General features: G+C 39.8%; 2 protein-coding genes across 4 annotated transcripts; one reads left to right on the forward strand and one right to left on the reverse strand.

Annotated features, from left to right (window-relative positions):
- Positions 1 to 1,098: 1,098 nt before the first annotated feature.
- Positions 1,099 to 4,840, forward strand: LOC306871793 (Krueppel-like factor 9). 2 transcript variants are annotated; one of them, XM_079419959.1, is made up of 3 exons: positions 1,099 to 1,372; positions 1,493 to 1,893; positions 2,777 to 4,721. In XM_079419959.1, the coding sequence occupies exons 2-3, from the start codon at positions 1,518 to 1,520 to the stop codon at positions 3,052 to 3,054; spliced, it is 654 nt and encodes a 217-aa protein (XP_079276085.1). In that variant the 5' UTR covers positions 1,099 to 1,372; positions 1,493 to 1,517; the 3' UTR covers positions 3,055 to 4,721. The 2 variants fall into 2 exon arrangements, with proteins under 2 accessions (XP_079276085.1, XP_079276084.1); XM_079419958.1 differs by having other exon boundaries at positions 1,099 to 1,893; positions 2,777 to 4,840.
- LOC306871794 (protein FAM219A-like) lies at positions 4,671 to 11,449 on the reverse strand. Of its 2 annotated transcripts, none has more exons than XM_079419960.1 (6): positions 11,050 to 11,449; positions 7,944 to 8,043; positions 7,698 to 7,800; positions 7,520 to 7,600; positions 7,358 to 7,433; positions 4,671 to 6,388 (listed from the first exon to the last, which is right to left on the reverse strand). In XM_079419960.1, the coding sequence occupies exons 1-6, from the start codon at positions 11,104 to 11,106 to the stop codon at positions 6,230 to 6,232; spliced, it is 576 nt and encodes a 191-aa protein (XP_079276086.1). In that variant the 5' UTR covers positions 11,107 to 11,449; the 3' UTR covers positions 4,671 to 6,229. The 2 variants fall into 2 exon arrangements, with proteins under 2 accessions (XP_079276086.1, XP_079276087.1); XM_079419961.1 differs by having other exon boundaries at positions 7,379 to 7,433; positions 11,050 to 11,371.
- Positions 11,450 to 12,687: the final 1,238 nt, after the last annotated feature.

Consider the following 12,687-nt stretch of genomic DNA (forward strand, 5'->3'; position numbering starts at 1 on the left):
TAATAACAATAAACAAGATTTATGGTACGAAATGTGTAGAAATATATATAAACATGAAATGCGAAATATTTAGATGATTCTGCTTAAGTGATGTGTTAATAGGATTGTTGATCATGTTGTCCATAATGTAGCAAACTGTATCTACGCTTTTTTGGTAGGCTTTCAACAGTATCATAATATGTTCATGCCTATGGATAAAATGAAATGGGGTCGCAAGTGTTGTTGCCATATTGTCCTAGAACTGTCTCTCAGTGTGAAGCTCCTTGAGTCCGGAGATTACTCCGAAAAGAGTCGTGTTACGTTTGCTCTCATTGGCTAATTTCGCCTTCTCCAAGCGCCTCAAAACTTCTATAGGCCATGCATGGGCAGCAGCAAACCTCTGCTTGCACGCTTTATTGAAAGAAGGGAGAAACGTGCTGCTCTCGTGTGTTAGAGATCAATTGCTCAATGCTTCTGTGCGACCAGCTTCCCTGAAAGCTGAGAGATGCATTTCAAGTTGAAGGCAAATAGGGGTCCCTTTTCGAGGAAATGGATATTGCTGTTGCCATTTAAAGTGGTCGTGAGTTTGTGAGGCAGAGTTCACTCATTTGAGCACAGTTTAATCACATATAGGCCTAGATATTTCTGCCTATATACAGAATATTTACTTTTAAAATCCCTTTTTAACAACCTCTTTTGGGTGCAATGTCCAATATACACTAATCAACCTGTTAAATAGTTTATTTACTGAATTCTATATTTTATGGTTATGTTAATATATTTTTCACTATGCAATAGGCTACAGTGTGAAACTGACTCACAGTTTGTGTGTGTGTGTGTGTTTTGTTTTGTTTTTTAATTCCAGTGACTGTACATTAATGTAAATGCGCAATCTTATCAATGCAAACGTCTACTGCTTTTTTTAGAAACAAGTATATCAGCAAGTGCATTGAGTGCATCGGTGCTGGAGGAGGGCGCATGCTACTATTGTTCCTGTTATGGTAGCACGCCCCTCATCTGATACTCAGAAGACTATTGGATCCATGACCCCTCAATCTCATGCTGCCTAGGTGATTCCTGGTACTGCATTCAAAGCGTCGCTCTTGGACCCCCGTGTCCAATCAGCGACTAGTTTTATGATGACCCTTTGGAATTCCGCGAAGTAGTTTCTTTCAGACGAGAAAAGCAAACAGCGGCACAGAGTTGACGCACTTATGAGGATAGAAGGGAATGACAGTACGCAAAGTTCCACGCTTTCTGATGTGGTTGAAATAATATTGGGAATAGGCACCTGGATGTTTATTCGATAACTTGTGCGTGTGGACGCAGCGACACACGCTTTTATTCTTCGCTTGGAACATTAATCATCCCAGTCACACTGGGAAAGACACGTGTAAGCGTGAAGCCACGTTTTCCGGAGTCATCTGTATCCCGATGCGTATATGATGAGAGTCCCGCTCCCTAAGTTTTAGTGTGTTTAAGTTACAGTAACAGCTGATTTCTCCATTTGCAGGACATTTTGGGGTAGGCTAACTACAATGTCGTACGCTGACGCAGCAGCAAGGTCATTGGGGCCGGTCTCAAACGGTGACCGCTCAGACAAACTAGCCGGCGAGGAGAGATCTGAAGAAAGTCAAGAGAGCCGGACTCTGTTAATGGTCGCAATGATCCTGCTGGACTTAAATCAGTGCATCCCGAGCGGCATCAGCGGCAAATGCATAGTGAACAGCGATGCAGACAATTCACCGGAAAACCGGGAGAAATCCAGACAGAGTGCGAGTAGAGTGAAAAGGACACGGAACCGCGACAGACTGCATGTATCCGCTGAGAAGAGACACTGCTGTCCCTATGCTGGCTGTGGGAAAATATACGGCAAATCGTCCCATCTTAAGGCGCACTTCAGAGTACACACCGGTAAGAAAATAGAAAAATGCTTATGTGTACACTACAGTAAATCAACTAACACCGGGGGTTCGACTCGGATTGTTCTTGTATCTGGCACGCAGTCTGTTATTACGCCCCACGCCCGCGTGTTCTGGGGAACTGCCACTCATGTAACAGTGGGTGTAACCGCAGGCGGAGCGCACATGGGTACACACGAGAGCGGAACAGTACACACTGTTTCTAATCAAAAAGTGTGAGCAAACATGTTGCTTAGTCAACACTGTTTCGCAGGACACCGTGTGATAAAAAAAAATTGCGTAATCGTGTGGGGGAAAAAAATGCTAGAAGTAGCCATGTATAATTTCAAGCTTGCTAACTGGCAGAACCCATATCGCGAAATAAACTTTTAAACTGTTGTCTGGTTTATGCTTCATATGGATTAAATGTCTGTTCTATACTGTCCCGATTTTATTATATTCTATAATTGGTCTAATATAAGTGTATCGTGGCCGCTGGTCCCTGATGATCCGTATACTTCAATGCGACACGCACTAAAATAACCGCATATAACCTAACAACGCAACGATGACGCGATGCACACATCTCCTGATTCCAGTTGTAAACATTGGGCGCGTGGTGCAGCACTGAAGCCAAGCGCAGCCCCGCCCAGTGAGTGCGTTCACATCCTCTGACAACTAAACCTATCCAAAAAAATCTGCGTTTTCTTCGGTTTTGACATCACAGACGCGCACCGAGCAAGTCGCCAAAACACCGGCGAATGTGCTTACATGCATGGAAAAATAATCTAGATGTGTCGATTGTTTTTGTTGTTTTTTTGCCGCTGGCTGTTTTCTCAGATGGGGCTGAAATAACAACAGTCTTAAATTTCTCTCTCCGTTGTGTGTTTTCTTAGGTGAGAGGCCCTTTCAGTGTACATGGCCAGGTTGTGCAAAGAAATTCTCACGGTCGGATGAACTGACTCGACATTTTCGCACGCACACCGGGGAGAAGCGCTTCATGTGCCCGCTCTGCGACAAATGCTTCATGCGAAGCGACCACCTCACCAAGCACGCCCGCAGACACGTCGGCTTCCACCCCAGCATGCTCCAGGGTCCCGCCGGGCGAAGACGACACTCTTCAGCGTCCACATCGTCCTCTGGCTCCAGCGATCACGTGTCTGCTGGTGTTTGAGCAACCACGTGACCCCCTGCTGCACATTTTGGATGTCTCACTTTCCTGAGGCTCAGATCTCGGAGCTTCTGTTATTGAGCTGATGATATGAGATAACAGAGGTTTTACATAATGGAGACATACAAAATATGTTGTGCTGGAGTTCTCCAAGGACTTCCCAATGGAATGGACAGAAATCATCAGATTTAGTCTGAAATCATCACATTTACTCTGAGGATTATTTGAAATATATAGGAGTATTTATATCACATATCACAAATATGAGATTGATTTCAATACAGAGGAGCCAGGGGATTTATTACACACCCACTGTGACAAAGGGAAGTGAACATATTCTGAGTAAAACTATATTATGCGTGCTGAAACCAAGACACATTTTATTGATCACTTTGAAGTGTCAAATTTTGCAGTGGTCCAGTTATTGGAAGTGGGTTTTAAAATAACTGTTTTCGGTTCTTTTGTGTTATTTACGGGGAAAGCAGTTGACTTCAGTGTTGAAGATGGTATTTGTATGATATTACAATAGATGGGTACTTATGAGATTAACTTTGCATCATGTGAGGTTTTACGCACACAAACAAGCTTTTGTGTTTTATCAGTCCTAAGTAAATATTTGCATATTCTAATCAGTTATACAAAAGAATGTAACTTATTTAATGTACAGCACTGAAAATACTCTTTTATTCAGAACACTTTTATTATTTCTTTATGAAACTTTTTGTTCATCAGCCTTCACAAGTGATGTAGTAGTGAGACATAACAGAAGTTGACTCTTTAATAGTTTACCACCGCCATCTATATGTGTGTTATGGGAAAACACAAACTAAAAGCTGTGCCTTAGATCCATACACTGACTGCACAGCTGAAAAAGACAGAACAAAGATTGTATATTTCTCCCACTACCTATGGTTCTATTAGCAGCCTATTTACAATCAATCAATGAACTTGAGTAACATAGTATTTTATTAGTTTTGTGAATGAGTTTTTCATTTTCATACAAGTCCCACTTTGGGGACTTGTATGAAATACTTAATGTAATTTGAATCTAGATTTAGTTTGAATCTACCATAATGATCAGCCATTGCGCTTTAAAAGACACAAGCACAAACTGAATTTTATGTGTGAATCAAAAATCAATACATTATTGGATATTTGTTCAATAACAATTGTATAGATTTTTTATATTTTATGTTATGATAACAGATCAACAGATGTTTGGCTTTTATTGTCTCATACAATCTGTGCTAATTTATTGTTCAGATGTTCTATGTTTAGTAGATTGTGAGCCTGAATTCAAGAAGCAATTTATTTGAAACATACCGTCACTGTAAAAATGCTCAACCTGTGCCTTGTTTTGAGCTTAAGAACTCTTAGATTGCAGAATTTAATTAGCAAGTTATAGAGAAGTAGTTTGCTGTAACTTACAAAACTCTTCTCAGTTGTTCAGTGTGAATGCAAGTGTTGTGATGTGTATATCTATGTCTTACAGACCTTGAGCCACTACCGTTGAACATACATGTGCTGTATTTTTCCATCAGTATCATTTATGCAACATTCAACTGCTTTCATTACCTGTAAATTATGTATATAGAGGATTAATTAAAACGAGGGAAAGTGTAATTCAGGTCTGCTTTTATTGATATCACTGAAACCAATAACAACATTGTTAATACATAAATGGACTTTCTCACATAATTAACATATTTATAACATAAAAACACAGCTTTTGTCCAACAAACGCTCACCTTTGATTACGCTTTGAATTGGATACATCAGGTCATTACACTATTTTAGCCACAGTTAAAACGGACTAAAAAGTGAATATGAGCAGTTCGAATGAAAACAGTTTCTTGATCTAGACAATAAGTAGTGTGTAAAGATGGCTTTCAAAGCTAAATGGAAGGGAAAAAGCTGTAAATTCATGTGTAGATGAACAGTGCGGGTTCATCAGTGACAGCTTGAATCATTTTTTAATAATAACAATAATGAATGTAAAGATAGGCCAGGGATTTGATCAACATTAACATTCTAGGTTTAGTTCCAAAGACCAGCAGAAAACAGTGCTTTTAAACGGCCCACAACTGATTTTCATGAAATTCAGTCATGTATTCTGATTCTGACAAGGAGCATAAACATTCTTTGGTGCCTTCAAATCTGAACATCTTCCAGAATAAAACAATACTTATTTTAAGAAAGCTTATAGGCAATTTAAACATCTAACATGTTTGGGCATTCTGTCTAAGAAACAAAACAGCATTTTTAAAATGTCATAACAGTTACTAAATCAGACCCAGTGATTTCTGACCTTAGAAAAACTGCTTTGAGAGACAGAAAGGTCTTTGTGTAATCATTTTATCATCTGCGGTCTGTTGTGAGAGGTTACTGTGAAAATAACAAATATCTAGACCTTGACCCATCAAACAAAAACGGGTTGCTGTTTTTCATTTTCGTTCATGACTCATTTGCATCTCAAATCCAGCGTAGCTTCAAACGTGATTCAGTTAAATACACGTGTGTGAGATATCAAGAGTAAACAAAAAAGTGTGATGCCCAGGTGCATGCCAGACAAGGCTACTGTTAGCGCTGCAGTACGAATGCACCAACATGCAAAATGTTCAACAGAAACGATTCCAAGTATAGCCTCAATAGCAGCCACGAACAATAAACATCCAACCAGATCCATACGGAAATCAAATCTTACCATAACGATGACGTTAATGCAATGAGTGCAACATGAAAGCAGAAAATTCAGTGGATAAGCTATTTCAAACTCTTTGTAACATCAAGTTGTTTAATTCACAATTAAAGCCATCTGAATGCTTTATTTGTTCTACGTTCACTTGTACAGTATAACACAATGCCAGCTAGGAGGTGAAAGTGAGCAGACTCTCCTAGCATATTAGCAAACAGTGCATATCCTGCCATAGGAGGAAGCAACCAATAATAGTCATGTTAATAATCATATGTTAGAGTAAATGTGTCTATGTGTGTGTATTAGCAGATGTAATGTGTTTTGTGTGTGTGTGTTCATATTTTCCTGTACACCATGTTCATCATAACATTTACTGTACATTTCCCTCTGTAATATTGATTAGATGTCTTATCTGAGGTTATGAAAGGGAACGAGGGAGGGGAAGAGAGAGAGGGAGCACAGGGAGGGGAAAAGGTGACAGATTTACTGGATTTGACAAGCAGTGGAGGAGGTGGCTTGGCAGCACATGCAGGTGGAGTTAACGGATTTGGGTGGTATGAGGTCCAGGTCTTCATCGTCAGGGATCTCATCCAGCCTGTATCCATCTTTCAGTAGCTGGATGTTCAGATCCTGGTTTATCTGCTGCAGGAAGCAACGGACAGTATGTCAGGCCGGGCTGCATAACCTCACTAATTAAATTATATGAATGAATTCAATACTCCTGGCAGCAGTTATTTAATAGATTAATAAGACAACAGAGTTAGTTCAATAGCTTGATTGGCCATTTATTGGCTTAATGAATCAATGACATGAACAACAACATGAATATGATTAGCAACAACAAATGAGGAATGGTGACCTTTAAAGGAATAATTCACCCAAAATTCTAATTTGCTGAAAATGTACTCATCCTTAGGCCATCCAAGAAATTTAGCATTACATCAATGGATCCTCTGCAGTGAATGGGTGCCGTCGGAATAAAAGTCCAAATAGCTAATAAAAAAAGGATATGCAGCCCACTAATTAAAGTCCTGTGAAGTAAAAATCTGCATGTCTGTAATAAACTAATTCATTAGTTAAAACATAGTTTATGGCCAAAATATTGCTGTGGAATTGTTATATTTGTTTGCAATTATTTTGGACTGGTTTGCTTGATGTGTGCAAACTTTTTCCTGCTTCAGACAAGATGACTTTTCACTAGACAAAGCAATATTATGGATAGAGTACAATGGTTTGGCGTTAAAAACATCTTAATAATGAGTTTGTGTTTTAAAAACATGCAGCTTTTCACAAGATCTTAATGGATTACTTTTGATTTTTTTCATCAGCTGTTTAAACACCCATTCACTGCAGAGGATCCATAAGTAAGAAATGCTAAATTTCTCAGATGAAGAAACAAACTCATCCATCTTGGGTGGCCTGAGGGTGAGTAAATGTTTAGAAATGTTCATTTTTGAGTGAGCTATTCCTTTAAAGGAAAACAAAAGAGAGACATTTAAAACAAAAGGCAATTTAGAGCATACAAGATTGTGAGTGACATTTGAGAAGGAAATCCACTGTCATGATGCTTGTGGTATAGGGCTTAGGACATTAACCAGAGTTCATAGGTACCTGTTCCCTTAGAGACCTCACCTCGGCTGACGAGTATCCTGATGAGGAATATCTAGACATGTCAAAGTCGTCATCGCTGCAAGGCAAGTGAAAACAGTGAGTCTGAGGCCTGTGGCCAGTGTGGGCATAAATAAATCAGTAAAGGATGAGTGAAGAGCGTACCTGTCTGTGTCTAGAGCAACTAAAGGTTTCTCATCTGGACTCTGGTCTAAAGAAGAGTAGCCTTTATTGGGAACCACTAACCTGGATGGTAAGAGAAATAGAGAGTTTTTTCCATGACTATGAAATAAACCAGACTATGTATACAGTGAAGACTTTGATCATTTTCTCTTGTTTGTACCTTGTTCTGGCCATCACATTATTTTTCTTGGGTTGCTGATTGACAGGGCTTCCAGCATTGCCATTTTTCAGTGACCCTTTCCTAACCAACTCTCTCTGTTTGTCTTTACAGAGCAAAAAAAGAAAAAGAAAAAACAATATTAGACATGCTTATATTTTAATCATGTCATATGAAACAATTGCAAAAATTGCTTTAAATAAAAGCATAGCATTTGTGTTTGGCAGTATAAACAATCCCACAACTCACCTATCTTCATATGGCGAGGAGAAGGTTTATAGTTGAGAGTGGCAGGTTCACTCTCCCTGGCATCTGAGTCTGCCTCTGATGTGGTCGATGATGCTGGATCCTGGTGGAAAAGGGGAAAAAAGGAAAGAAGTGTCAAGGCAGTCTAGTTTTATCGATTAAGTCAATTTTATTTGATGCCTGTTCTTCTGGACAAGAGCCTTGCTCTGTCCATTTTTGATCAATGTGGATGAACAAAGCTTTACTTTATCTCTACTGTTTGATTTCTCCCAGCTCATTATGACACCCTGGGATTGATGTGAAAGGAAACAGAACATTTTCAGAAACAAAGGCTGCAATTTGTCAACTTCAATAAGCAACAGGCCAAGAATTGTGGCAAATCATTTCAAAATTTCAAAAGCCCATAGCTATTAAAACTGGAAATAGGATGAAAAAATATAGGTGCAGTGCAACACATTTTGATAATAATAATAATAATAATTCATTACATTTATATAGCGCTCTTCTGCTTTTCTAAGCACTACAATGTGAAGGGGGGGGGGGGTCTCCCCGTCCACCACCAGTGTGCAGCATCCACCTGGATGATGCGACGGCAGCCATAGTGCGCCAGAACGCTAAGACCTTACAGCTCACAGTGCATGTCAGAGCAAATGAAAATCATGAGGTCAAAGGAGCTGCCTGAAGAGCTCAGAGACAGAATTGTGGCAAGGCACAGATCTGGCCAAGGTTACAAAAAAAATTCTGCTGCACTTAAGGTTCCTAAGAGCACAGTGGCATCCATAATCCTTAAATGGATGACGTTTGGGACGACCAGAACCCTTCTTAGAGCTGGCCGTCCGGCCAAACTGAGCTATCGGGGGAGAAGAGCCTTGGTGAGAGAGGTAAAGAAGAACCCAAAGATCACTGTGGCTGAGCTCCAGAGATGCAGTCGGGAGATGGGACAAGGTTGTAGAAAGTCAACCATCACTGCAGCCCTCCACCAGTCGGGGCCTTATGGCAGAGTGGCCCGACAGAAGCCTCTCCTCAGTGCAAGACACATGAAAGCCCGCATGGAGTTTGCTAAAAAAAACACCTGAAGATTCTCTGGTCTGATGAGACCAAGATAGGACTTTTTGGCCTTAATTCTAAGCGTTATGTGTGGAGAAAACCAGGCACTGCTCATCACCTGTCCAATACAGTCCCAACAGTGAAGCATGGTGGTGGCAGCATCATGCTGTGGGGGTGTTTTTCAGCTGCAGGGACAGGACGACTGGTTGCAATCGAGGGAAAGATGAATGCGGCCAAGTACAGGGATATCCTGGACGAAAACCTTCTCCAGAGTGCTCAGGACCTCAGACTGGGCCGAAGGTTTACCTTCCAACAAGACAATGACCCTAAGCACACAGCTAAAATAATGAAGGAGTGGCTTCACAACAACTCCGTGACTGTTCTTGAATGGCCCAGCCAGAGCCCTGACTTAAACCCAATTGAGCATCTCTAGAGAGACCTAAAAATGGCTGTCCACCAACGTTTACCATCCAACCTGACAGAACTGGAGAGGATCTGCAAGGAGGAATGGCAGAGGATCCCCAAATCCAGGTGTGAAAAACTTGTTGCATCTTTCCCAAAAAGACTCATGGCTGTATTAGATCAAAAGGGTGCTTCTACTAAATACTGAGCAAAGGGTCTGAATACTTAGGACCATGTGATATTTCAGTTTTTCTTTTTTAATAAATTTGCAAAAATGTCAACAATTCTGTGTTTTTCTGTCAATATGGGGTGCTGTGTGTACATTAATGAGGAAAAAAATTAACTTAAATGATTTTAGCAAATGGCTGCAATATAACAAAGAGTGAAACATTTAAGGGGGTCTGAATACTTTCCGTACCCACTGTATATATCATAATGGATTTTGTTCTTTCATGGGTTTATCGACCAAAAAAGTGTAAACACTGAGCCTCCCAGGCACCATTAAACATTTAGAGCAGTCCATTCAGATCTGTCAATCTCTTTCCAGTTCAACCAATAGCGAGAGTTTGGGCGTGGCTACTGTAACAGGCTGAGCCAGCAGGTGTTTAGCCGGTGTGAGACCATGACCATTTAATGTAGAATAATATTCAGATTCTGTTACAGAAAGTACAAGCCAAAATTCGACGACTTGCCAAAACAAAGGTGTAAGACAACTGTAAACACTGGTGGCTTTTTACAAGATGGAGGATTTTGAAAGCATGCTGAACTTGCAGAGTTAGGCCTACTTCTCGACAGGTAAGCAAAAACTGCATACGTAACCTTTAAATATATTGTATGTGGTTGAACAGAGAAAGCGTGACATAAATGAATTTTAACATTTAGAATTGTACTATTTAGTCTGCTGCATAAATACATATACGTATTATTAGGCCTATGCAGTTAATATAAATAATTTTAATTTCCCATCTGAATAACAGTTGTTTACGTTTCTATGAAAATAAGCTTGATATTGTTTCGAGTTTACACTTGATGATCAATGTAAAATCTGGGTCCTGAAGTAATAACCACTGATCTATAACTACCAGAGGCACACTGACAGCTGCTGTACAGGTCATGGGTTAAATATGGGCCATCCAGATGTCTCTTCGAGCAGAGCTGGTTATTTTCCTGAGAATTATTGATGAATTTGTCATGGGTGGGAAGGGTATCGACATTATTGAGGTACCTTAGCACGTATTCTGCATGATAAAGCAATCCAAGGCGGTAAAGGCCTCTGAAAGATTGATGAAACCACGTAATATTTATAGTTATAGAATAAATATAAGAACAAGTTGAGCTGAAGTTATAAAATAAAATGAAGCAGATGTTGTTTTCGATGCAGGGAGACACACACAGTCTCAGTGCGCAGCATCCTTACATTAGCTAGCAAAACATACATCAGACATAGAAGCGCCATCATCGATCTCTCGTAATATAAGATATTTAACATTTTTATAAAAAACAACGGTCTGTGGTGACACAACATGAGACTAATGAAATACTCCATGTGTCATTGGTTCATATTGATCTACCGTTCGCTCATCAAAACGTTATTAAAACCGCATACTGACAACATTTCTGATTTAATCGGTTGTTAAAGAGTCAGTTTGGTTTAACTTACAAAAGGCTGCATCTCTGCCTCGGTCGGAACCTGAAATCTGTCAATTTCTTCCATCATCTTGGCGGCGGGGTGTCTGAGCCTTTTTTGTGAGCGTTTGTGCTGGTTTTCTGCGGATATACCGCAACTAATTGGTTAAAAAAATGCAATTTCACAGCTGTGTCGTTGGATATTTGTCAGCCCCAAGAATGCCCCCGACTCTCCTTCATCCCAGCGATCGCTCGTTAGCCAGCAGTGACCGAGTGGCGACTTAACCACCCACTTCCGGGAGAAACGAGCCTGGAGACACGAGCAGCACTCAACGCCATCGAGCGATGTCTGCTCCACCCAAGACTAGCATCAGACACAGACATCTCGGTGTGTGTGTGTGTGTGTGTGTGTGTAACCTCGCAAGCTTTTGTGTGGGATGTTGTTGTTTTGCAGTCCATGTCAGGTGGCGGTTAGGGATTAGCATCTAGTGAGTGTTTTTATTAACGGGATTTGAGGAACAGTGTCTATTTGCGTGTTTACAGCAGGTGGGCCGTGCTTTATACACCTGTCCAATACCAAGCACAGGGCAAATGACTTCAGGACCCTGGACAGTTACTCTAATAAAACTGCCTATAAGGCCTGTATGGGAACAATCTTAAAAACAGGCAATGTTAGAATATAATAAATAGGAAATGTTAGCTAGTCTAATATTTGGCTTTTTGGGAAATTTCTGTTTTCCTGCCCTGTTTAACCCCCTAGGTTTCTCAGGTCAGGACACCCCCTCATTTTAAACTGGGTTTGTTCTTCTCTTTAGTTTTTCTCAGAACAAGGTAGATACAAATTTCTAGTGATAAAGGCACTCCCAGATTAATCTTTTTTTTCCCTCTTTTCTAACAATTATTTTTAATCTCAACTCAACATTTTAATCGAGTACTGACTAGAAATTAAATGAATGTTAACAAAAAATAAATAAATAAAAGCAGAGCTTATTTAATGTCCATAAACTGCGTTCTTCACATTCCCTTTTATTTTAATGCTGAACTCTATTTTCTCATTATATTCCTGACTATAAGGTATTGGCCAGTAGATGGCGCTAACCAACAAAGCATTAAAAAAAAACATTTTACTGAGGAATATTTCAGAAATACCTGCCTGGCAAAGGTTGTGAGCAATATGAAAAGGATAATTCCGCGATGGCATTAACTCTGAGCATTAAATACTGATATGTTACTGACTAACATCAAATCATGTAAATTACAGTAAATGTTGCATCTTCATGCAGAAGGATTAAATGCACGTTTTAATAGCATTCCTGAATATATAAAACAGTGTTATCACATGTTTCATATTTTAATGGAGGCACTGGTTTGATTGGCCTAACTAAAACTATGATAAATGTGATGATGGTGTTCCCTGATTGTTATTGATCATACAAAATGACATCATTGACTGCAATTGTTGAGCTAGCTGTAGAAATATTATAGGTTAAGAAAATATGCAATAACTGAGATAAGAACATTACACACAATACTGGAAAAATAAAATGAGTAGGCTAATGGATGCTGTTGTAACTTGTGAGAGTTCATATTTGGATTTTATGATCTCTTTGATAACCTCTCTAAGGGGTTAAGAGGTTACCCATACTAATAGTCCATTTGAAACTCCATATAA

This window comes from Barbus barbus (genome assembly GCF_936440315.1).
Source record: "Barbus barbus genome assembly, chromosome: 6".
Lineage (NCBI taxonomy): Eukaryota > Metazoa > Chordata > Actinopteri > Cypriniformes > Cyprinidae > Barbus > Barbus barbus.

What these genes read in the sequence shown, in the direction of transcription:
- LOC306871794 (XM_079419960.1), bottom strand. Translation starts at nt 11,106, where the DNA reads ATGATGGAAGAAATTGACAGATTTCAGGTTCCGACCGAGGCAGAGATG. An exon ending in AGGCAGAGATGCAGCCTTTT is followed by an intron (nt 8,044 to 11,049) that starts GTAAGTTAAACC and finishes CTTTTCCACCAG; the next exon opens with GATCCAGCATCATCGACCAC. An exon ending in TGAGGTCTCTAAGGGAACAG is followed by an intron (nt 6,389 to 7,357) that starts GTACCTATGAAC and finishes TGCTTCCTGCAG; the next exon opens with CAGATAAACCAGGATCTGAA.
- LOC306871793 (XM_079419958.1), top strand. Translation starts at nt 1,518, where the DNA reads ATGTCGTACGCTGACGCAGCAGCAAGGTCATTGGGGCCGGTCTCAAAC. An exon ending in GCACTTCAGAGTACACACCG is followed by an intron (nt 1,894 to 2,776) that starts GTAAGAAAATAG and finishes GTGTTTTCTTAG; the next exon opens with GTGAGAGGCCCTTTCAGTGT.